The sequence below is a fragment of the Parasteatoda tepidariorum genome, chromosome 8 (assembly GCF_982258835.1).
Source record: "Parasteatoda tepidariorum strain Cologne lab strain chromosome 8, Ptep-v5.0, whole genome shotgun sequence".
Lineage (NCBI taxonomy): Eukaryota > Metazoa > Arthropoda > Arachnida > Araneae > Theridiidae > Parasteatoda > Parasteatoda tepidariorum.
The window spans coordinates 59306813-59331957 of record NC_141762.1 but is presented as its reverse complement, the minus strand read 5'-3'; the positions used below and the strand labels follow the sequence as shown (position 1 = coordinate 59331957).

At 30.9% G+C, this 25145-nt stretch overlaps 1 protein-coding gene and 1 pseudogene across 7 annotated transcripts in view; one reads left to right on the top strand and one right to left on the bottom strand.

Moving 5' to 3' along the window:
- LOC107444606 (uncharacterized) overlaps positions 1 to 19995 on the top strand; it is a 71137-nt gene extending 51142 nt beyond the window's left edge. For 6 of the 7 annotated variants that reach the window (XM_087168944.1, XM_087168948.1, XM_087168943.1 and 3 more), the window contains 13 exons: positions 693 to 781; positions 1878 to 1940; positions 2018 to 2110; positions 3412 to 3471; positions 5336 to 5433; positions 5525 to 5588; positions 7093 to 7256; positions 9171 to 9249; positions 9462 to 9516; positions 12208 to 12284; positions 14952 to 15054; positions 16817 to 16891; positions 19660 to 19995. In XM_087168944.1, coding sequence (XP_087025070.1) covers positions 693 to 781; positions 1878 to 1940; positions 2018 to 2110; positions 3412 to 3471; positions 5336 to 5433; positions 5525 to 5588; positions 7093 to 7256; positions 9171 to 9249; positions 9462 to 9516; positions 12208 to 12284; positions 14952 to 15054; positions 16817 to 16891; positions 19660 to 19739 — 1100 coding nt within the window. In that variant the 3' untranslated portion in view covers positions 19740 to 19995. Of the gene's footprint in view, positions 1 to 692; positions 782 to 1877; positions 1941 to 2017; positions 2111 to 3411; positions 3472 to 5335; positions 5434 to 5524; positions 5589 to 7092; positions 7257 to 9170; positions 9250 to 9461; positions 9517 to 12207; positions 12289 to 14951; positions 15055 to 16816; positions 16892 to 19659 lie in introns of all 7 variants that reach the window. The other variant, XM_087168946.1, reaches the window with a different exon arrangement.
- Positions 19996 to 23762: 3767 nt separating this feature from the next.
- On the bottom strand, positions 23763 to 24362 carry LOC107444332 (synaptobrevin homolog YKT6 pseudogene; annotated as a pseudogene).
- Positions 24363 to 25145: the final 783 nt, after the last annotated feature.

The following is a 25145-nucleotide window of genomic DNA, read 5'->3' as shown; positions in this document are numbered from 1 at the left end:
TTGAAATTATCTTTAATAAACAAGTTTTATTATTGTGTGCACGAATTTTTCGATTCGCTTAAATTAAAAAGTTCTCGAGATATGGCAAAGTACGCAAAAATTAACATTAAGGAGGACAAACTTTCGACCGCTCTTCTGATCTAAGTATTGAAACCATATTTTCCGAATTAAGGCTACTCCTAATCTTTAATCCAAATCCATGGAAGGAAAGGTGTGAAGAAAGGTTCAGCGGAAGTACATTTTTGTGTCATATTTTGTAATTTAAAATACCGTCTGCACTAATTAATTAGTGGATTTAAGTTAATACTCTTGAACCATTAAGATTAAGTCTTAGTACAGGGAGATCAGATCATTGGATCAAAAGTAATTTGAGGTGTTCTGTTTTTATTTATTTATTTTTTTTATTTACTTAATTTTTTATTCATATTTTTTATTTTTGTGTGCATTGAATTACATTCTTTTTCAATAGAACATAAAGTTAAAGGAAATTGAGTCAATAGTAATTATGTTGAAAAGAATTATTTTTGAAAAATAATTTATGTATTTAAAACACAAAAATTAGCACTCTAAACTTCTTATAAATTTTTAAAATACGATAGAGACAGATACGTCTTAAAATGTTTTTAAAAAAAAATTATGTTGGTCGAAGGAAAATATAAACTGGTAATTTTTGTTTGACTTTGAAATTTCAGAATTAAATGCTGATGTTTATCGAGATTTTGCAAAACTGGTACAGGCAAAAAGTGACGTTATAAGTGCCGATATACCAGCAGCTAGTGAAGTAAGGACATATAATTTAATTTCATTTCATTAATAATTAAGCTTGAATATCATATGTAGTTGTTGAAAGTTTTATAATTAATTTAAAATAATTATTCTTTTTTTGCTCTTCCATTTTACCATTTTCAAAGCATAGGTGGTTAAACTGTACTAAATTCTTTCTGATAGATATAGATGTGTGTTTTCAACAACAATCATATAAAAACTTATTATTTTAGAGAAATTAAAGGATCACTTTTAATTACTTTACATTTATAATATTTCACAGTTACATTTATAACATTTCAGGCATTCAGTTACATTTACTTATTTTAAATTATTTTTGCATATGAATCAATAATATACTCTCTAACCATAGAATTTCGCCCGATACAAAATATAGGGCTGTCTACGGATTTGAGAGCAAGGCAAAGTGCATTGCCTATTTGAAATAGCTTAACGTCGTAATCATAGTCACCGACAATGCTTTAGACAACTGACAAAGGGAGTTCTTTAGTTTGACAGACGATAGAATGCTCAAAATTTGCACTGGATTTAAATATTGCCTGCATCATTAAATTCAAATAAACTTTAGAATTTTAATTATTAATCAACATTCAATAAATATTATGATAAAAATTAGGCATGTGCTAATTTATCTGAAAGATGAGTTATACTTAACTAATACCTGAGCGACTCCGTCTCTGCTCTATAACACTCAATCCAGAATCTATTAAACTCATACAAAGCTTTCATAATAATAAGTACTGTCTAGCAATCACAAGATAAGCTCTCAGTCGAGTTTCGTTTAGCAAAGTCGGGCATTATATTCACTCGTTAAATTTTCATTGTGCATTCAAAAATGAGTGAAATTTAATAAGGATAACCGATATGAAATGAGTCGCAGGGAGATATGTTATTGTTGATAAAAGCCAACCTTTGACTATCAATCCTTTAGGTCTCGAGCTCTCTAATATTTTTGGAGCAGATCATTGAAATTTTGAGTTCGCAAGGAAGCACAAAAAAAAATCTGTGAAACCCTACTTTAAAGTTACATGATATTTTGAAAATAACTCTGATTCCATTAAAGATATTTAAAATGTTGGATTTTGTTTCAGCGCCTAGCATATTATATCGGAAAAGAGAAAACGCAAGACGAGTTTAAGAAAATGAATGTTAAAGTATGTGGACATTGTTTGATTTTCAAAAATTAAATATTTTTATAAGAAACATTTATAATTAAAACTTCATTTTTCAGGAAATCAGAGAGTGGCTTGAAAATTCTCAGACCATGGCTGGAAACAAATATCGAGAATTTTTGGCTAAGCATGAACACAGGTGCTTAAAAGAGGTATATGGCAATTTTTTAAACATTTAACATTTTATTAAGTTTTTCACAAGTACGCATCATATGGTATAGCAAGCCGCAATGGAAGGTGTTTTCAAAACAAAAGTAACCATAAACAAACTTCGGAAACTCATCTATTTTTGAATATGCTTGATTTTTAACTCGTATTTTAAAAAATTACATTCCCAAACAAACGTATGCACTCAAATTAGGCGTCGCAAGTTGATTCAAGAGCAAAACAAAAAACACTCTCGAACTCTGCCTAAATACTTGTGAGGAAGGTAGAATAAAAAAAACGTCAAAACCAGTTCAATTGTTTGAAGAAACTTCGAAGTGATTCTGGTAATTGCCTTACTATTCCTTTCGGATCTCTAATTTTTCTTCTTTTTTTTCCTTAATGTAAGGCAATTTATTTTAGAATAAGTTCGATTCTCTATTAGAAATTATACAAAAGTAACAAAAAAAATTATGAATAAATTATTATTTATAAAATAATTATCTCTAAATTAGTTTATTAAAATAGCATAATGAGCTACGCGTAAAAAAAGCATTATATTTAGAACAGCATAAAGGGCTTAAGAGTATTTAATATAAAATTACTTCAAATTATTATTTTTGCAGAAATAACTGTCAAGATTCGAAGCACCGCAAGGTATCTTGTTTCGGGATCAGGAAAAAAATTTTTATATTAAGTATCTAAAATGGTTCTAATTTTTAAAAATGAAAAATGTAAAAGATTATTTTTAGAAGTCAAATTATTGCCGGCCCTACGGCCCGGCGAAGCCGATGGTTGCGGATTCGAATCTGACTCATGGCATGGATGTTTGTGTTGTCCTCTGCAGTCCGAATGTGGCCCATGGTATGAATGGGAATCTGTAGCAGTGTGGTGTGGGTAATGTTGCTGGCCTACGTGGTTTAGGTTCTTAGGGGCCAACCGGGTAATATTAAATGAACAACACTACCGGCGTCTTAGAAGTTCAGTGCTTTGTTAAAAAATGAAGTATTTGAATTAAAAGTTTTTAATTATAGTAGTCTTACTTTTAAAGGAAAGTGGGAAAATTGCATTAAATGAATCGTAAACAAATAAATCTAAGCATAAGATGTTTAGATTTATCTAAACTTTAAGATGTTTTCGAACCAAATTACTCCAGGAGTTTTAAGAATAAACAGAGTTCTGAAAAAAATACTTATTCCGAAGGGATAGCGAATCAATTTAGTTTCACTTCATTGTCAATTATAGAAAAAAATATTTACTTCAAATAACTGCTTTCAAATTGTATGATAAATATTTTGAATCATTTCAGTTTGACCTCCGAGCGAAACCATGGGGTATCGATCCCGATCCTCTGATAAAATTATTGAAAGTAAGTAATCTGGACACCAAGTGAATTAAATGAATAAGTTTACGTGTACGCAATATTTATCTTGATATGATTGCACACACTGAAATAGTTTCTTTTTCATGTACGTTAATTTTTCTAATCCTTTAAATCTTTCTAATCTTTCTTTTTCAGGTATGTTGTAGATTTAAAATATTTTAAAAAAATTTTTAGATTGGTTCAACTATAATTCTTTTAAGACTAAATTCATGTTTGAAAATAAAGCTATTAAAGTAAAAGCCAGCTTTTAAAATTCTTTCTTATAAAAACTAAATTAATCTGATCGTGTTCGTAAATACATTTATTTACAGTAACAACTAATTTGAAGTAAGAATATGTTTGTGAAGCAGACTATTTCATTTTATGAAAACTGTAAGATATTTTGTGAGCTAAACAGATTAAAAACTGAAAAAGCAGCGATTTTAATCGAAGGTCATGGTTAAACTATTTCTTATGACCTTAAGTCTTTGCTTTCTACTGCAAATTAAATAAAACTCTTTCAAAAGATGCAATTGAATCTTGACCTGTCAAACAAAAACTACAAAGTTTCAAGTCAATAAAATTAAAACTACAATATTAAGATGACGTTATACGATGTTAGATACCATTCATGGAAAATTCTTTTTCGCCAACATCATAAGTTATTTAAAATTTAAAATAGAGAAAAAATGAGTTCAGATAAACCTAGAATAAACCATAAAGCCTCAAATGCTGAAAATATTTCAAAATATCAAAATGTATGAAAATTATGGCGGTATTGAACAGGACTTCGCAATAAGTAAATGATCCTGCAAAATTTGTTTGTCTTTTGAAAGTTTCTTTTTAGCATTGGAAACTTCATGGTTTTTTCAAGATTTACCTGAACTCTCTTATCTCTAAACTTCAAATTTTAAGATACCAATTGAGGTGAAACAGAATGTGTCATGAAATGCGTCCCACGTGGTAGAGCGTCCTACGTGGTCCTCCTAACCCTTTGCTACAGAATTTTTTATTAACTAAATGTTTCATTAGTTTGTATCAATTTAAGGCAAAATATTTCCAAAATATTATATTTAGTATTTTAATATATTGTGGATATGAAATACAGCATGAAATACCGATTTCTTTTTCTGTGTTAAAGTTAAAATCTTCCAAACACGGCTCACTTCCAAGCAATATTTTTTTTTAATTTGCATTTATATAGATCTAAGAAAAACAGGTATTCATCATTAAAATTTCTTTAATCTACAAAATCAATTATTGATACATTTTTGAATATAACTGAAATTGTTTTAAACTATTTTTTTTTTTTTTTTGGATTTTATATTTTAGTACAAATATAATTCCGGTAATTTAACAGATTTTTTTAATCTTTACAAATTTTGATTGTTATTTTTTATAATTGAAAACTACCAAATTATAATTTTGGTAGTTTTTAATACAATTACTTGTAATTAGAGAATCAGAAAAAGAAATATATAAAAGGAACACCGGTGTCCTATCTGCATCAAAGGGTAAAGAGGTGTCCCACGCAACAGAATTCATTTGCTTTTGTTTTCGTTTCTGAAAATTTCATAATACTTTAAATTAAGTTTAAAAAACCCGTACTATTTGCTAAAAGTACAGCAGTAGCTCTCTACGTATCAAAAATATTTCTGACACAGAAAGTTACTCTCAGGTATGTTCGCAGCTAATTCTTTTTTTGTGCATTTTTTTCGCCATTCCTTTTTTTGTGCATTTGTATTGCAACGATTCTTTTGTTAATTGTCTAATACTTTTTAAACAATACCTTAACATAATGTTCCAGAAATTTCATGCTTTTGTATTATTACATAAAAGAATTCTAAATATCCTTTGCGTCTATTTTTAGAATTTAGTTGGAAATGTATCATACAATCCTGAAATCAGGAAAGAAGACACTGAAAACATTTTGTCTAATTTAGGGTTGAACCTTTCACTGAAATCCAAGTGAGTGAACCTATACTTATTATTGTCAAACTAATGAAAAATATTTTTTTATGAAAGGCATGAAATTGTAATATTTTTTTTCTCTTTTTAGATTTTATTTAAAGATCTTAATTCATTTTAGTCAGAAAGGTGTGCGAGGTAGGGAAGCTGCTAAAGTAAGTACAAAAATATTTTTAAAAAATAATAATAATAATTTTACTAGCTATTAGATATTTTATAATTTATTATTATATATTTTAAAAAAATGTATGCAAATACTTTAAAAATCGTACAAAATTAAAATATTTACTAAAAAAATGAAAAATACACCTTTTTGGTAAAAAGCCAAACAACGTATGCGTGAACAATTTATTGAGCAAATACAACTGCTATAGCTATTCAACCACAAAGTAAAACAGGTTCTATTTCTTCCCTTCTGTATAATGTACGGATAAGTTCTCTTTTAAGAACCTACTCGATTTAGAGTTAAGAAAATTGGTTCGGTATCTCTTTTTCACTTCCTATGTAACACAACTACTAGCATGTTGCCTAATACAATATATAAACTATATTGTTACTGAAATCAAATACTTTTAAAAAAATATTTTCTTTCTAAAATAACAAAAAGTGCGCCTTTTTTCTTTTATTAGGATTCTAAAGAGTCACGATAACGCAGTGGTTAAAGCACTTAGTTCTCATTGCATAGGTCGGGGTTCAACCCACTAGTGGCTCGGATCCCCACTCAGCATCAGATCAATGGCTATCAGCTTGTCGGGGATGATCGCTCTACTTCCCACTGTGACGATTCTGGCCTCTATCATCACGTTGGTTTTGAAATTGTAGTGTTTTAACCTTTAATTGTAGTGTTTTTGGCGCCAAACTAGTTAAAGTTAGTTCAAGGTCAATACTTTTTCGTAATAACTTAAAACTTGAAACTTTAGTGAATGAAAATCCAACCTTTTCTTAGGTTCTGTCAATTGTAATTGCTCCAACAAGTACAGATTCAAATTCATTTCAAGTATCTGGTAGATAGACCGCAATAGCGATATTATTATTACTGAAATGCAAACATCAAAAAAATTTTTTTATATAATAGCTACTATTCAACTTTTCTTAAAAGTACACTTTAATCATATTGTCATTACCCCTTTGCAATTTCAAAAGATTTGAAGAAAATAATCAGGTAATACATTAGTTATAAATCAAATTTTTTTTTCTTTCTCACATTGCTTTGGTAAATATGGTTGATAATTAGAAATTCGTTTTTTAGTGAAATATTTTAATTTTAGCTTAGGCAAGGGATAATAGCTTAAATCCCATCTCTTCAAAAGAGAAAAATACGTTGGTTGAATTAATAATTTTGAAATTTATAAGAGCAACTAAGACTAGCATCTCATATAATTATACGCTCACCATTAGACAGAGGAAAAAAGAAGAGTTTTCACGTTTAGAACCCCTGTTTTTCTAAAGAGTTTCTTTTTTTTTAATTTAAAACAAAACAAGCTAGAAAAAGAACAAGCTAAATAAAAAAATGTATAGGAATTTAGAGGGTAAAGTTTGAATTGTGTAAATTACTTTGTTCTGTTTACATATTAAGCTTAATTACGCACAAAAAATTATTTTAAACTATTTGTAATTAACATTTTTATTCATAAAATTATTTTCTTTTCTTTTCTATAGTCTATATTAATAAAGTCATTGAATGCTTGGCGTAAAGGTTATTACCATCTAGCAAAACTGATGGTATCAGAAGGCCGAATTCCGGATGAAGACCTACTTTTCTTTATGACATTAGACGAAATTAAAGAACTTCTTGAAACTCGATCTCCGAAGCTTTTGTCAAAGTAAGAAAACATTCACAGATTTCTCATGCCGAGGACCACATTTCATGCAAAAAAATATTTTATACGAATTTCACTTTCTGCAGAATGTTCTGTAATCAGCACTCTTAATGTATATTTTTAGAATCCTTGCCAAAAATATGGTAAAAAAACTGTATTCAAATACCTATTGCGTTACCTTTGGCCTTCAAGACAACTGCGAGTCGCCGCCTTGGCGTGGATGTTACAAATTTTTGATAGATAGCTAGAGATGGTAGGTAGATAACTAGAGATCAAACGTCACGCTGTAAGGTTGTAGGTTGTTGCAACTCTCACGCAGAGTCGAGATATTCTGGCACGACCTCTGAGCTACCTATATGTGAGATCCAAGGACAGTGAATAGGAAATTAATTGGAATTCTTTGAACTACTCCAACACAATTCGAGCCTTGTTAATTGCGGCGTTGTCCTACTGGAAGATTCCATTTCTTGTTGGCAAAACAGATGCCACGCGTGGGTGCATCATGTTTTGATAGTCGGCAGCTTTCAGGGTCTATTCTACTATGGGTCTCAGAGCCGATCATGAGAGCGACCCCAAAGCATTATGCCGCCACCTTGACCTGTTATACATGTAGGGAGCAACTGTTTGCCTATACCACGTACCCTGACATGATCATGGAGATGATGAATGAGAAATAGTGCTTTAATTGACCAAACCACTGTCTTTCACTTTTCCATGGTTCAGAGTCAATGTTCTCAGGTCCACTGTAAGCGTAGTTGACGGTGATACTTGGTCAACAGAGACATACAGGTGGGAGTCTGAGCAATCCTATATCCAACAGTGTCTGCTGGACTGTGTGCTCCAAAACGCTTATACGCTTGGACCTGCATTGTATAGGGCTATCAGCCGAACTATTGTCTTTGTTTCACTAAGCAGGACAGTTTTTGACATCCCTTTTTCTTCGATGACACAGAGACGTCCAACATCTTGGTGTCTACTGCTGGCTTCACTGTCATTTGTCCATTTTGAACACACATACTTACAGTAGATAGCACAACATACCAGTCCCACAGTTTCGGAGATACTCGTTCTGGTTCTTGGGACAATTACGATCTTCCCTCCACCAAATTTGCTTAAATCAGTAAACTTTTCCTATTACTCGCAAAATAGCAAGATAATTCCGAATCTTCTCCAGCAGCAGTTAAATACCATTCCAACTTAATCACACGTCCACCACGTCATTCAGACGAGTTCATTAAAAAATACCGGGATCGTCATAATGCTTTGGCTCTTCAGTGCAATTTCATGTTATTTTTTATTTCAGTTTTTCATTTTATTTTTTATATTGTAAGGCAATATGTCTGGCATATATATTTCTCATCTTGGCTGATCAATCATTTAAATTTTAGGATCACAAAAGATAATGCAAGAAGCTCTGAGTTAAATAATTAATCATAGTTCAAAATTGTAAGGAGACTGAGATTCTAACTGAGAAATTTTCAAATATTTTTAGAAGTTTATTTTAACTTTTATTTAACAAATATATTTTAAGAAAGAAGCTTTTTGAAATACCTTAAGCATTTGCTATATGTGTTTGCGTGATGCTTCATGAACGAATGTCTGTCCTGTAATATGTTATAAAATTTGATAAGGAAAATTACCTAAGCATGACTAATTTATAGCTTTTTTATACTGCTAGAACTAATGATTGAACACCAGTTCAAATGAGGCTTTGTGCTTTACAGTTTTTGGGGGAAACTATTTACCTCACATATTTTTATAGGATAAAAAATAATTTGATTGTTTAAATTATAGTAATTGACTTATCAATAACCTACCTAACAAACAATCTCATTAATTTGAGAACTTGCATTGAATCTGTAAACACGTCTAAATTTTTCTAAAAAAAGTTTTATGTCAAAATTTTTTGCTTTGCAGGGCAACTCATAGGCGTAGACGATATCCAGTTCTTGATAAGAACATATTTCCTGAAATTATGACTGGATTTCCGCTGCCCGTAAGTCATTTTAAAACGTAAAATAATTAATTAAATATTGTGCTGCTAAATGGGCTAATAACTCTTTACTACTTCCTAAATTTACTATTTACTATAAATTTATAAATTTATTATAAATTTACTATTTCCTATTTTTGATAAAAACTGTTTAGTACTTAGTGTATGTATGAATATATGCATGAATGAAGAGTAGTTATACTTTTCTTTTATAGATAGATTTGAAAAATAATGAAGATTATTCAAACGATGAAAATTTCAGCATGAAAGGTAATTTTTAATTTATATAAGTCTAATTTTTTTTAAATATTTCATTGATTAGAGTGCAAAATAAAAGTTTACTTTCCTACACAGAAGTTTAATTAAGTACAGTCTAGTTAAAATAGCTGATAATTGTAAACAGATTGATAATTTTCGGTGAACGTAGTCCATGCGTCAATCTAGTGGACGATAAAACGGGGAAAGTATTTTCTTTTCAAATTTTTATATAAACTTACATTAAAAATCTCTAGCAGTTACTTATAGGGCTTGTGTTTAAAATTAAGTTATAATTATTTAAACTTATTTTTTATAAATATAAATGATACGCTACTTTTCAACCGGATGCCATTCTCAAAAACTGACAATTTGCATTAAAAAATCTAATATTTAAAAAATTCTTGATCTATCAATATAATCATTTAACCACAAAATGTAAATAGCTTGACTGTTACATGTTTTTCATCATTTTGTTAATTCATCATATTAAACCTCAATTTCATCATATTAAACCTCATTTTAAAATAAAAAAAACTATTCATATTACAGATCTATCCCAGATGATTCATAATATGTTTCTATCAATGTTTGCAAATACAACACGGTGAAATCTTGCAGTGTTGTTGGAATTGAAGATCAAGTTTTGTCCACCACAAGTTGGCTTTTGAAGATACTTATACTTTGTCCTTAATAAGTTCGTGTATCCCAATTGCAACTGCACTTCAGCACTGGGAAACATTGATAGAAACTTGTTATTAAACATATGGACGGAACTAGATAATCATTTTAATGCACACCATGCGATCAAGGGTCCACACATTAAACATTTATAGCATTAATCAGAAACATGGCGAGTGTATGGTTTATCTATAGAAATAACTCCCCTCGTCACTAAGTCAAAGACCATTTACTGCTATAGGAACAGAAAATAGCGCATTTCTAAGAGCTTCTCTCTATCCTGGTTTCTTTCTTCCGCAATTCCGAGTCAAAACTTGCCTTAAATATTGAGCTAACACGCCTACTTGAAATTCACTGAAGAGCCAAAGAAAACATGGTATGCCTGCCTAATATCGTGTAGGGCCCCCGCGAGCAAGCAGAAGTGCCGCAACACGACGTGGCATGGATTCGATCAATGTGTGAAGTAGTGCTGGAGATAATTGATACCGTGAATCCTGCAGGGCTGTCCATAAACCAGTGGGAGTAAGAGGGGGTGGGGATATCTTCTGAACATCACGTTGCAAGGCATCCCAAATATGTTCAATAATGATGTTTTACCGGATTTCCGATACTCACGGTATACTCGTGAAATGGTCGTACGTGAAAATCCACATTTCATTGCTATCTCGGAGATGCTATGTCCCATCTCCCGTGTGCCGACAATAACACCACGTTCAAACTCACTTAAATCTGTGTAACCTGGCATTGTAGCAGCAGTAACCGATCTAAGAACTGTGCTAGACACTCGTTGTCTTATATACGCGTTGCCGATTGCAGCACTGTACTTTGATTGGCTCCATACCCCTTTATTTGCATACCTGTATCAGTTTTTTTTTTTTTTTTGGCTCTTCAGTATAGTTAAACCTCATAACCATAAACACCAGCACTGCTCCTGAATAATTAGATTTACATAGACAGACTATATGTATCGTTCCATGTGTAACTCATCTTTGTACGCCATATACTTGTAAACGAACAGTCCTTTGAAAATGGATGAATCGGTAAAAGATTAGATTAACCCTACCCTGTATTACATTTTCGCTAACTCGCTACCGTGTTCTGTGCCTCTGGAATCTTACAGTCAAAATTTTTATCACTGTTCAGATAGCCAGAGCATTCAAATTTCTACAAGAGCTTCGTACCTGATAGCAATGTTTCCCGACCACTACTAGCAAAATTAAGCGTTATATTATAAACAAAGAAAATGTTTTGCCAATCCAAACTTCCACTACTTTTCGTTCAGTTATAATATTTAAAGCTAGAAACTCTGTACTTGAAGACTATGAACGTTTCCGTGTTTCCAAACGAACACAACCAGAACTAATATCACCTTTATATCGCCAAATATAATTTATCATCAATCACATTTTCAACCAAATTCTGACAAGTTCGAGAGCTACACGTAAATTTGAACTCTCTGCATGATGCCAATTGTATCTTAATTGATATATGATTGTTTCGTAACAGACACAAGCTAAGTTTATTATCATTTTATTGCCAATCAATATCTTTACACTCAAACTAACAGAAAACGAACCAGCAAAAAATAACAAAACAAGAAAAAAAAGTTAAAAACTACCTATTTTTAAATATACTAAAAGGGAGAAAATATTGCTATTTTTATTTGACCTAGCTCGGTAAGTAAACAGGGTAGAGCTCTTTGGTATAAACTTCTATCACTACCGATTATTCGCCCCCGTATCTTCGAAAATACATTTTCTTTGAACGACTGATAAAAATAAAATGATTTTCCTTTTAGTCTATTTAATAAAATAATTTTTTTTTAATTAGTGGTATTTTATTTCGTATTTCTTTTAATACAAAGTTTTAGCACGTTCAAGTACGTATCTTCCTAACTGCGCACGTCTGCATCCCAGATTCCTTAGTATGCGCTTTCTCAGAGCACACGTGTGTCAATGAACATGCCAAAACTCTTTAATTTGTTACACTTACTACCTCGTTAATAAATACTTATTTTGATTTAAGGTAATCCAGTAAGTCCGGGAGTAGCAAAAGCATTTGCTAGAGTAGCACTGACATTGGAAGAAGCTGAACTCTTGAAGGTTTGTATTGCGGTTGGAAAAAAACATCCATCCGCAATGTGAAATAATTTATAAATTTATTTTTGTACAGCTTTATTTAAAACTACTTAATTTTTATCTTTAATATCGCATTTTCCCTTGTTCAGGGTTTAATTGAAATTGAATGTTTTACACTATCTCTTATACAGATGTTTAACTTTGGTGCAGCGTTTCACAGAAAATACTACATTTTAGTTTCATAAACTGTCTTGTTACACTTACAACGGTGCATATTTTAGCAGATTTCGTTTTGTTTTCCAATTTTTATGGCTTTTAACTTATTTTAAAGTTAATATTTTGATAAAACAATTTTTAAATTTTAAAATTCAACTTTTTAAACTTTCAAAAAATTTATTCTCAATAATAACAGCTAAGAAAAAGTATACTTAATTTAAATTTGATTTTTAAGTTGTCTTTGTATGCCGACCGGACTGTGTAGTGGTAACATCAGAAAGGTTCTGGGTTCGAATCCTGGACAAGGCACGGATTTCATTTCTTTTTATGTACTCTCTGCTCTTACTGTGGGAGCAACGTTGGTCCTCCTAACATGGTGCCCTTGAAAGAGTGGCCAACAAATCTGCCCTACTGGTATCTGAATGACGAGTGTCAAAAGGGTGGGCATTAAAAAATATATTCTCTATAATGTAAAATTGTTTGATTAGGACGAATGCGAATATAGTGATAAAAATAATTAATGTGACTAATGCTATTAATATATTGACGAAATATGCTTAAGAAAAATTTACTACATTTAATTTTTGAATATTTTTTATGAAACTATTGAAAATTTGTCATCTTTGTTAAGAAAAAGAAGGAGGCCGGGATAGCCTGGTCGATAGGACGCTGGGCCCATATCCGAGAGTTCGTGGGTTCGAACCCCGCTGGCTTTATCCGTGTAGTAAAGTGACTGATACACGTAAAAATTCTGTCGAGTCGCAAAGTCCTCCATGTTCCCATAACAAATCAATACCTCTGGGGGTTCTGGATTGAAGATCAATCGTTCTCTAATTCAGGTCAAAATTACGATCTGTGGGTGAATGGGTCCGCCCTATAAACGAGTGCGACGTATTGTGTGACAGAAGTCGAATTCTTGGCCATAGATGGCTCCACTGAAAAACAAGAAACGCACACCCTGCTTAAAATTTGCTCGGTTTCACCAAGCAGGCTTGCCCGTGTGGCAAGTAGCATTAGAAACAACAACAATAACAGAAAAAGAAGGAAAGAGAGAGAGAAGAAAAGGTTTAAAATAAGTGCTGATCATTTTTTTTCACTTGTTGAAAAAGCTATTGCATTTTAAGTTTTTATTTATCATATATTTGGTTGTTTAATAACTGTGAAAGGATTTTTAAGAATATTTATCATGTAACTTTGCATTCAATAACAGTGATATTTACAAAACAATATATCACTATTACTTAAAAATACATTTTCAAGCCTTAATTTGTATTATAATCATAATCAAGAAATTGAATAAAATAAATCGATATTATGGCAAAAAATATTGACTCAAAATATTTTACATATTTAAAATTAAATATGCAGAGATCTTTTAATAGTTTTATTCTATCCAAATAAGTTCAAACCCTTTTTAAATATCCAATAAAAATGCTTCACCACCAATATAGTATTTTAAGGAAAAATTCAGAGCAAAAACTTATTACCTTATTTCAAAAATCCTACAAATTAAAAAATAAATTCAATTAAGGAACTCTTAAATAACGTAAGTTACAAAACTTGAAGTGAAAAAAAAACAGTAGTCATAATTTTTTGTGATTACTATGATAATTGGATACTTGCAAACGACGTCTCGCTCTGTTCAGCCAATCAGGCTCAACTCTTTAGCATGACGTCGCTTGCAGTTATCCAATTGAATCTGATTCGAAAATTGTTTCAGCGATATAAAAACCCAAATCTTTAAGCTGTATAGTTAAGATGTAGTGCACATATTCTTACAGGGTAAATTAATAATTAGAGTTAAAATATCTTATAGTATTCAATAAATTTTAATTGGAAAGCAAATTATTTTTTATCGTTATTGCACTGTGTGCACTTGTCACATGATTGGAGGTGCCATGATGCCCATGTGCATTAGAGTTGTGTATATCTGATACACTATAAATACCTGATTCACTTTAAAATACCTGATACACTCTAAAATACGCACTGTCAATAATTATATCTAAAATAAATAAATGCTTATAAGTAAAAAATTTTAAATATATGTCACGCGTAATATCAGTAACCTTTATAATGCCTCTATTGAAACATTTTTAACATGAGGCTCTAAGACATTATAGGAGATAATGAAAAGGGAATTTTTGAAAAAATAAGTAAAAAGTGGAAATAATACATAAGCGAATCGTATCTTTCAGTTTATATTTTTATATAAGCCCATGAAATTAACACATTGATTTTGTAATAAGTGTCAGCTTGAAAAAGATCAAAAATATTTACCATACCAAGAACTATAATCAATTTAATTATGTTTATGTATCACGTTTTTATTTTATTGTTTATTTTTGTATTTTTAACTTATGTTTAAACAGTGACATTTTGGTTTATTTTAAACTTATTTTCACCTATTTTTGTATTTTAAGATCTTTTGGGGAAATTCGGGTTACTTTTTTATAAGAAGTTTTTTCTTTGCAGGCAGGCGAAATTCTGGTGACTTACAGCACAGATATAGGATGGTCGCCGTATTTTCCCATTCTTGCTGGGGTTGTTACCGAAATCGGTGGACTTATATCTCATGGTTGTTCTTTTTGATTATTGCCTTCGAGTCTTTTATTTTTATCTTTGAAATATATAAATTTAAAAAGATATAAATTCAAAAAGATATTAAAAAAAATTTTTTCATTAGAAAATTTTATCCAATTACGTTATTTTATCCAGAAGCCGCATAGTCCAATTAAAAATAAAAGTATTTGAAATTGTGTGAGAATTGAAGGAGTGGGGAAAGAAAGGGTAAATTTTTTACTAACATTATTTTTTCTTTCATTAGCAAAATAATCCAAGCGTATCCAACCTTTTGTTCAACCATTTCTTCCAATTTGATTTATTTATTTATTTTTGCAATTATTCATCAAATGGAATTTAATTTTTAAAATAGTATTGTTCATACCCAATTTTCGTGACAAAAATAATAAAATCGCAAAGATAACATGCAGCCCTTCGATGCTTGCCTAATATTTAAAGCTTCTTCATCAGCATAAAAAATTTTAAAGCCTATAATAGACCTTCTAACTTCTGCTTTTAGCTGGAAATTTTTCTACGATTTAAAGTAATAGTGCAACTATAGAACTACTTTAGAATTGCCACCACGCCATCTCGTGGCGAGAACAGTAAAGAATGAGTTGAACTACAGCAACCGAAGGGAGAACATCTCCTAAATAATATATCCGTTTTAGTGTTTTGTGAGTTTCGTCGTTAATTTGTGTTTGTTAATTTGCAAAACTGTTTCTGTGCTCTGCCATTGAATATAAATAAACACAAACTAAGGTAAACAACGTTAAGGAGCACAAAAAAAAATATTTAATGCAGACAGCTGTTTCGAATGCTCAAAGAGCAACCTTCATCAGTGCAACAGAAAGAAATGAGAGAAAACATGGTAAATATAGAGAAAGGTGACGTCACAAGGGGGGTTAGATCAACGGCCCTAACCCCCTGTATTTTAGCACAAAGGTCGCCCACTTGTGTATCTATAAATAAATAGTTTCAGAGCTAGCCCGGTGTTTTTATTACTTGGAAAATGGTTACAAATTTTGCCGCCCAATGTGGGGCTCGAACCCACAACCCCGAGATTAAGAGTCTCGTGCTCTACCGATTGAGCTAGTCGGGCATTTTTATTACTTGGAAAATGGTTACAATAGCAAATTTCATGACTTCACATTTTCCATGATTGCATAGTAAAAATATTAAAATGTATGTATTGATCTTAAATCTTCCCATTGTTATTATTTAAAATTTAGTTGTTAGCTTATGGAAGACAAAAATCACCCAATTTAAATTTAAATGAATCTCAGATAATAAAAACGGCAGATCCCCCACCTATCTTGTGTTTTGAAATCCTATTCTTTCTACGAAAGAAGGCAAAAAATATGTTTGTTTTCACTCTTGACAAATGAGAAAAAAAATATAAAGTTCTTGACATAGCTCAATTTGTTTGATTTTTGAGCATATTAAATATAGATAGCAGGAGTAAAATGTGATATCTATGTAGGTTGATATCCGCCTTTTTTATTTTGAGAGCCTCAATCATATTATAATTTTTTCATAAAAAAATTTTTCACGTCATTGTTTTATTAAAAAAACAGGAGTTATTGATTTCATTAGATTTAAAAATCTGCTATAAAAAAATACGATTTTACAATGTTTACTAACGTCTATTGGCAAACTCATATTATGAGTTGATGGTTCAAACGTATTTTTGTGAAGTTCAAAATTTGAATTTTTAAAGCAATTAAAATCTGAAAACAGCAATTTAGAATTTAATGAACACTTACAAATATTTTCAGGTGCAGTGGTGAGCAGAGAATATGGATTGCCTTGTATAGCTGGTCTCCGTGGAGCTACAAGACAATTTAAAACAGGTATTAACAGTTCCGTCACCAACTTATAGCATTAACAAATGATATATTATATATTTTTGTTAAATCAACGTTAAAATGAAAATCGTCATAAAAATTTATTCCGATAAGTTCATAACTCGTCACTATATCTCACTTTAAAGAGAGAAAATTAAAAATCCCTCAAAAATAACAAGAAAATTAATATACAAGTTTATAATAAAATAAATTTAAAAAATAATTAAACCTTAGTTTTGTTTCTCCCAATGTAGCTTTTGGGGGTAAAAATTGCTTTCTTCTGAGCAAATAGTAACGGTGCATAGTTTTCGGTCATCTCATTCCTCCTCTAAATTCCTATTGCTACTCCTATGAAATAATGAACTATTTCTCAATGGTTCTCAATCCCTATTGCTATTTATAAAAAATAGTGAACTATTTTTCAAGTGCTAGGTCGATGGTTCTCAACTCTCATAGCTACTCCTAAGAAATGATGAACTATTTTTTAGGTCATAGATCTGTGGTTCTCAATTCCCATTGTTTCATCTTAAAAATTTTAATGAATTCAGTTAAAATTTAAATTCTTATTAATAAAATCTTGTTGCCTTTTTTCTAAAAATTATTGTTTTCTATTGGGTTTACAAACAAACGCGTTCAGACTATTGCTGCAGTACTTGTTATTTTGAGAGGCATAAAAAAGTGTGATTTATCTTAATACATTATACAGTCAAACCCCGCTATAGTGAACCATCAAGGGACCAAAATTTTGGTTCACTATAACAGGGTGTTCTCTATATCCGTACTGCAAGCATTTCTAACTAATTTTCCGAGCTGCTACGTTTAATTACACAGTATTTGAATAAATGACCCATAAAAATAAATACAGAATTGATTAAAAAACAGTACGTAGTAACGGAAAATGTGCGGAAATAAACGTAAAATAAAAACGGCTTTTTATTTTTTATTACTCCTTGTCTTGGGTGTGAAAAATTTAGGGATGACCCTTATTCAGGGATGATAAACTGAGGTCGAGGAAGTAAACAAGAAAAAATGCTTATGGCTACATTCCACTTAATATATGGTTTTAAAAATCGGCTTATGTAGAAAAGTTTCAAACTTACCAAAAAATAAAGAAATAAAATCAATCGAAGACAGAAAAAAGTTCATAATATCCAATTTCCTCACTTTTTTGGTTCACTATATCCACACAAAATAATATATGTGTATAGCATGGCACGGGGATGAACATTTCTTTCAGCATATCTGGAAGTTCAATATAAACCATGTTCACTATAGCGGGGTTTGACTGTAGTAAGATATTGCTGAAGTTTTTTCTAGTTTCTACTTAAGCTTTCATATAATTAAAAATAGTTAATGTAAAAATTGATCTCGTATAAAAGACACACGATCTACACAAACAAAAAAAACGCATACGCATCAAAAAAAAAGCATACAAAGGCATTCGATACCAAAAGCAAAGCAAAAGCATTCAATACGAAAAGCAAAACAATATCATACTATCGCCATAGTAGCAAAAATATCTTAACATAGACAGGAGAGAAATTCTTTCTCTGTATTAACCTAGGAAGAATGATGTGAGTTCTACCGTATTTTTTAACCCATTAGTATTTTCAAGCATCTTTCGTTGTTTCGTAATATTCATTAAAATATCAATTGAACCTAGTAACAAAATTGCCAGTTTCTTATCCAGGCTGAGTAAACACATTTAGGTAAATAAAGCAAAACAAAAGATATTCTAAAAATTAATTAGTTACTTTATAAAAAAGGAATTTGGCCTCATGTTTACATACAGGAAGTGAAATCACTATTTTGTCTAAAGAGGACCCCTAAACAGTGTGATTCAGTACAACGGTTACAAACCTTTAATACGCATCATAAGTTATAAATATCGAGAATTGGTTAACCCATGGCCAGAAATGCCATTGTACTCTTCTAGGGTGCGCTACCCCATTATAAACTGATTATTCCTTCCGATTTGATTCAGCTCTATTATTTCTTGAAATTTTCTAAATTTTATGTCTCCTGAATTATTCTATTATAATTGCATTGTCGAAAATTGTATTCGAATAGGAACAGAAATAGCTGTTATGACATAGTTTACTCATTTGGGAGCTCTGCAAGTTAGTTCCCAAATTAATAAAGTAATTTTCAGATTAACACGTTGAATGCCTTGGGGGTCACTGGTGACCGGCACTGAGTTTGTTCATAGCGGCACGGGGGTCACCGGTGACCGGTGAAGCCAAGATTTTTCGAAACACATAATTCGAGTAAATTTTTAATGCTTTTAGTTTTTTTTAATATTATTATCGTTACTAAAATGGTTTGAAGAAATTAATACAACGCACACTGAAAAAATCACTTTGGTCATGGGAAATTAGCATGGCATTCAACGTGTTAATAAAGTAAAATGAAATAAAGCTAAATTTGGGCTTGAGTGCAATTTTCAACAACAATTATTAGGAAACATAAAATTAAGATGAATAAAAATGCTAGTTTAAATTCCACGAATGGTCAGTTGATAATAAGCGGTGTATGATGACATTTCCGACCCTGGGCTGCTATGCAATTCCCTATCTTTATGACAACCCCTATTCTCGCTCGCTCTAAGTTTGCAGTTGCTGTGCGTTTCACCCTTTATAATATTCAACATTCCACTTCCTTCTAGACTAAGATAAACCTAAAAATCTCTATGTAACAATAAAATAAAAAGATATTTTAACTTTGCCATCGAAGTCTTGAATTGTGTTCTATTATTCTTATTCTTATGATTTTAGGTGATTATGTTTTATTGGACGGAAACAGAGGTATTTTACAAAGACTACCAAGACCAGAAAAGCTGGAAGATTCTACTTAAAATTTAATTTTTGATTACGCTTCCAATATTTATAAACAAAGAAAAAAATGAATCCTGTCTTTCTAAATCAGTATTTTTATGCCTATAATTTTTTATATTTAATACTCCTTTACACTATTTTTTGTGCACATGTTTTGCGTATTAAAATGATATATTCTAAGTTTTAATTAGGGAGAATACATAAAGCTAAAAAATTATTTTATTTACTTATCAACTGTCTTTTATCTTAATGTGAAATAAATATTTTTCTATTAAATGACTGTGTTGTTCTCTTCTTGAAATTATCATTTCTCCGCTTATTTTCGAAAGAGTATATTTTATAAGGTCATTAATTTCTTAAATATCGCGCACGTTGATACTTTTAGTTAAAATAATGTGAGTAACAATTTGTTCGAATACTATAAAAATTCATGAATTTTTATTCTGATTCTATGCAAGGTTCTTTGAAAATTAATATTTCTGGGAAATTAAATCGAATTAACCTTTCAATTGGATCAGGTGTAATTCCTGCATCGATTACACTCTAAATGTACTGAATTAACGAGACTGCTTTAGAGAAATTAAAAATATTATGACTTGCTTTCAAGTCTACTGATCTTTTTTTTAGATTTAACTCCCACTTTTGATTTATAGGATCATTTTTCAAAATCTTTGGCAACCACGAATTACATGTTGGGCAGCATGAAACTTTGAAACAATCTGGAAGGTATGGTCCTAATAGTTTAGGCAGGGGAACGATCAAAAATCTGGACTCCTAAATATTTAATTGCACTTTTTACATATTTCACCATACCTGCAGAAATAATGAAGCAAATCAGAAAAGTTTTTTCCGCAATTATAAATTTTAATTTTTCAAAGGTAATCCCGAGCAAAAAAATATGTTTGATGTTGTCGTAGGCCCTTAAGGCAAGGGATGCAATTGTTCTTGTTTTCCGGTGGCGCCATCTATGACCAAAAATTCGACATCTACCACACCCATACGTCACACCTGTTTATAAAGCGAACCTATTCATACATGCATTCATTCATCCCATTCATCCACAGATCGTAATTTTGAGCTGCACCAGAGAACAATCAATCTTCAATTCTGTACTCCCCCCTCCCGAGATATAATTTGTAATGGGAGCATGGAGGGTTTTGTGACCCGACAGATTTAACTTGCAGCAATTACCACACGGGGAGTCTTCGGCAGGCTAGATTCGAACACGAGTCCAGCGCCCTGCCAACCAGGCTATCTCAGTCCTAATATGATTGATAACTAATTATTATTTGCTAATGACAGAAAAAATCTGAAATTTAATTTATGCAAAAGGAACGGAAAGAAATCGTTTCTTGAAAAATAAAAGTTTAAAAAGATGATTTTGTAACTTAAAACATTGCCTGCACCAATAAATTAGCATACTTAAGGTTAAGCTCTCGTACCATTAAGTTTGAGTCCTTGTACGTGAAAATCTGATAATAAAAACAAAAATTATTAAATATGTATAAAAGGTGTTTTTTTCTGCGCACTTAACGTTGTTAGTCTTAACTTCAGTTTCGCAAAATTATTTCTAGAAATTTACTTATCTATATATAAACTACTTATTCAATTAATTTCTTTTGCATTTTTTTATTTTTCATAAAAACAAACTTATTCGTTTTCTCTAACTCTCTCAAAAATTCTGTAAATGTGAAAAAAGTTTCTCACCCATTAATTTTTTCAATGATTGTAGAACATTGGAATAGATGCTTGTTATTGCTTTTTAAAAAGATTTGAATATTTTGGTAGTTTATTTGGAACATGCAAGTGCCGTTAAAGCTCAAGCCCCACAATTTGAGAATCCCACATCTAATTCTTACTTTTGACACACATTTCTATTCTTCTTTTTGTAGCCATTTTATTGCTTTACAATAAAACCATCAATTATTTTGTTTTTGATTACATTGTATCACATATAAGATAAACTTATGCACGATTATAAATCCTTAACTATGCCTATCAGTGCAAAAAATTTCTCTTTAGGAACTTATGTGAGAAAACTTAAGCTCTTAGGAATTAATGTTCAACATAAAATATTCAAGAGATCTAACGATAACGTCAAACTATTTTGTTGGTCGTGAATTGTTAAAATCATTCGGAAATAATTTTAAAATTGTTGCGATAAGATTTTTTTTCTTTTCCCTAAAGGTGGATAAAATTTTTACATTTAGAACAAACTTGGAAAAATGTCAGTGAACATAATGCAGAGTTGTCAAATTTATGCAAAATATTGTAATTTCATTAGTAAGTGTTTAATGTGTTTTTCTAATCTCTTTTGTGCCATTTTGAACACTCTTTGAATGCCTGGCTACGAATTTATTGGAATTGAGTAACATTTCATATGTAGCTTCATAGGCGAAAATCAGCTTTCTTTGAATTTAATAAAGCAAAATCTAATATCCAAGCACTAATTTTGTCTACCACTAGAAATAAATCTCTTACAAACTAAGCAAGTTGGAATCTCTGAACAAGGTTCAATAAAGAAGAGTTGAAGACTTGGGCAGAATTATGATTAATTGAGCCTCAACATTTGTTCAAACTATACAATTTGTATAACCTTTACTTGAATAAAAATGTTACAAGTTTACATCAACCAATGCGTACAGTAAGGTTTTACATCATACTCATGTGTCTCGTTGTTGCACCAATCTAACTCTAAATTTCTCTAATGCTCCCAAATGATTAAGAATCTTGTGTATTATTCCTAGCCTAATGCGAATAGTACGAACCGTCATTTTCACATCGGTGTGAAAAAAGCCTTAAATTTTTCATTGAATAAACAAACATTGTAAAAAAAATTTTGCACAGCACATAAATTAGACAATTTTTAATAATTCAGTGAATCAGTTAGGTAGAATCTTGAGTTATAAGTAAAATCAAATATCATATAAGCCTTTAATTGAAATCTTTTAAATGTTATAATTTAGAAGCCCCTGAAGTTTAGATGCCCTAGATAAAGTGCCGCATCTGCTCATGTGATAACCAAGCCCAATATCATTCTGGACAATGGCTCAATGACCCGTATACACTTGACCTGTATTCTATAAACGGATGTTTTTTGAGACTAAGAACCTTCCTGGTATACCCACCTCTAACAGTTTTTCTAATCTTTTCAAAGTGTGGAATTCGTAGCTTAATCTGAAGAAGAAAAAAAATTGCAAACTTGACGTGACCAAATGTTTTTGCATGCATTTTGTTATTGGGAAAGAAAATGTTTTTTCCCCTCCGATTTCCTAATTCTAAAATCAACAAATTAATTCTATCGGCCTTATCTCTCTAGGGTAAATGGCAAGCATGCATTCCCTATCGTCTCCTACCAGTTAAAAATGAAGTAATTTTTCAAGAGAAGTAAAAAATTAAGTAGCTTGAATTTAAGAGACCATTTGTCATGTGTACTGCTCTATCTCGTTTCTCGTAATTATTTAAGTTCTCGAACTCGTGCTCAACAGTTTTTGACTTCACAAGGACTTATAAGTCATACATTGTAATTAGCGCGCATACTTTCATTTGTATGCGTGACAATAAAAAAATAAATATTGTTTCGTGCAACAAACCATTCACTATAATAAATCTATTTTCGTTTTTGCAAATATTAAGAATTTTGAATATCATCTTTATAAAATTGCTTTAATTTTGTAACAGAACGAAGGAATTATATTTACTATTACGCTTAGGGGAAAGAGCGCAAAAACCTGTTATTACAGCTCCTAATATATTAGATACCTATTACCAAAAATTATCAAGTATCAACAATAGTTTGCCGTTTGGCTCCTTGAAACGGAGTATAGAACCAAAATTTTAAGCCAAATTAATAAATCCAAGCATAAAGTGCTACTACTTTTACTAAAAACAAAAAATAAGTTGAAATTTAATGTTTACAAAATTTGAAAGAAATCACATTACGCCAAGATTTGCTTTTGTATCATTCATTCATGTAAAGCATTGTAACAAAAAACATGTGAGTTGTTTTAAAAACAGTTTTCGATTGAGGACTCAATTTATATCTACAAGGCAGTACAACAGGAGTTTGATTTTCGAGCGCTTTTGTAAAAAGCTTTTGACTGCTCACTTATATCATCAGCAGTTCTGATGAGATCATCTAAATTTTCACCTCTTCGAAGAATGCCAACTACAGTCTTATGCAATATTATTTTTGTTTCATCTAACTCTTCCTCTAATCCAGCAGCACTTACTGGCTCTTTTACTGGATTTGAAAACATTTTAAATATTGTCTTAATTTCTGGGAATTCTAAGTCAGCATCAGACAGTGCCCAAATTTCAGGTTTAATGGATGAGGAGAATGCATTTAGTAAATGAGTTAAGCATGTGTGGGCTTTTGTTGTTGGGTACTCATCATCCGTGACAACTACGGCAGCGAGGTTATCAGGCCTTACAAACGCATTGCACATATAACCCTGTTGCTGAACACTGACTTTAACATCTGGCTCTGTTCTTTCGACTAAGATCACGCTACTAAAATGCATAAATTCCTTGACGCTTCTTTTTTGGAAAAAGCCAAATTCGGATAGGTCGCTTACACTGCTCAAGATGACAGATTTGGCAGAATTCTTTCGCAGAACTGCCAAAAAGTAAATCGCAACCATATTTATTTCAAATAAATCCAAAAAATTATGATAAAATTTTACAAATTTAACTGGTAAAAAAACTTCCTACTGAACATCTTCGTAAATTCTATTCAGCTATAATTATTAATTTTATAAACTTTTAAAAACATTTGTTTATTCATTGGAAGTTTTAATTTCTAATTTTAATTTCACCTACTAATGCCTACCATTTTATTTACACTTTTTTCCTGGATATATAAATTTCTTTAAGACAAATATAAAAATTACAGTGATATGACAAATAAGAAGCAGAGTAGGCGTGATTTAAAAATATTTAATTGGGTATACTATAGCCTACGTCACAGATCGTGTTATTCCTACTAAATTTAACTAGTAAACAGCATTTTCTGCAAACCTGATTTCTAGCAACAAGTAAAAGCATCAAACGAAGTGTCTTGTTATAAGTCGCTACTCGCCAGGTTGGAATTGTATTAGTCTAGTTCCTTTGGAAATAATTTATATTGTTGTTTTACCGAAGTTTATGAATTTAGTAAGCATATTTAAAACTCAGTTTATTAATTAAACTAAAAGGTAAATGTTATTCCTAGTAAGTGGAAGTAGTTGTGCTTTTTTCATATTATGCCCAATTGAAAAAATCATTGCTTTAAATCACGTGAATTTTTTTAATCTCAGATTTATCCAAAAAGAATTATTTATACAATGCTCAATTGGGTATAATATAAAAAAAAACACAACTACTTCGATTTAGTAGGAACAACATATGACGCAATGCTAAACGAATGGAATTTAGTTGTTGTTTAT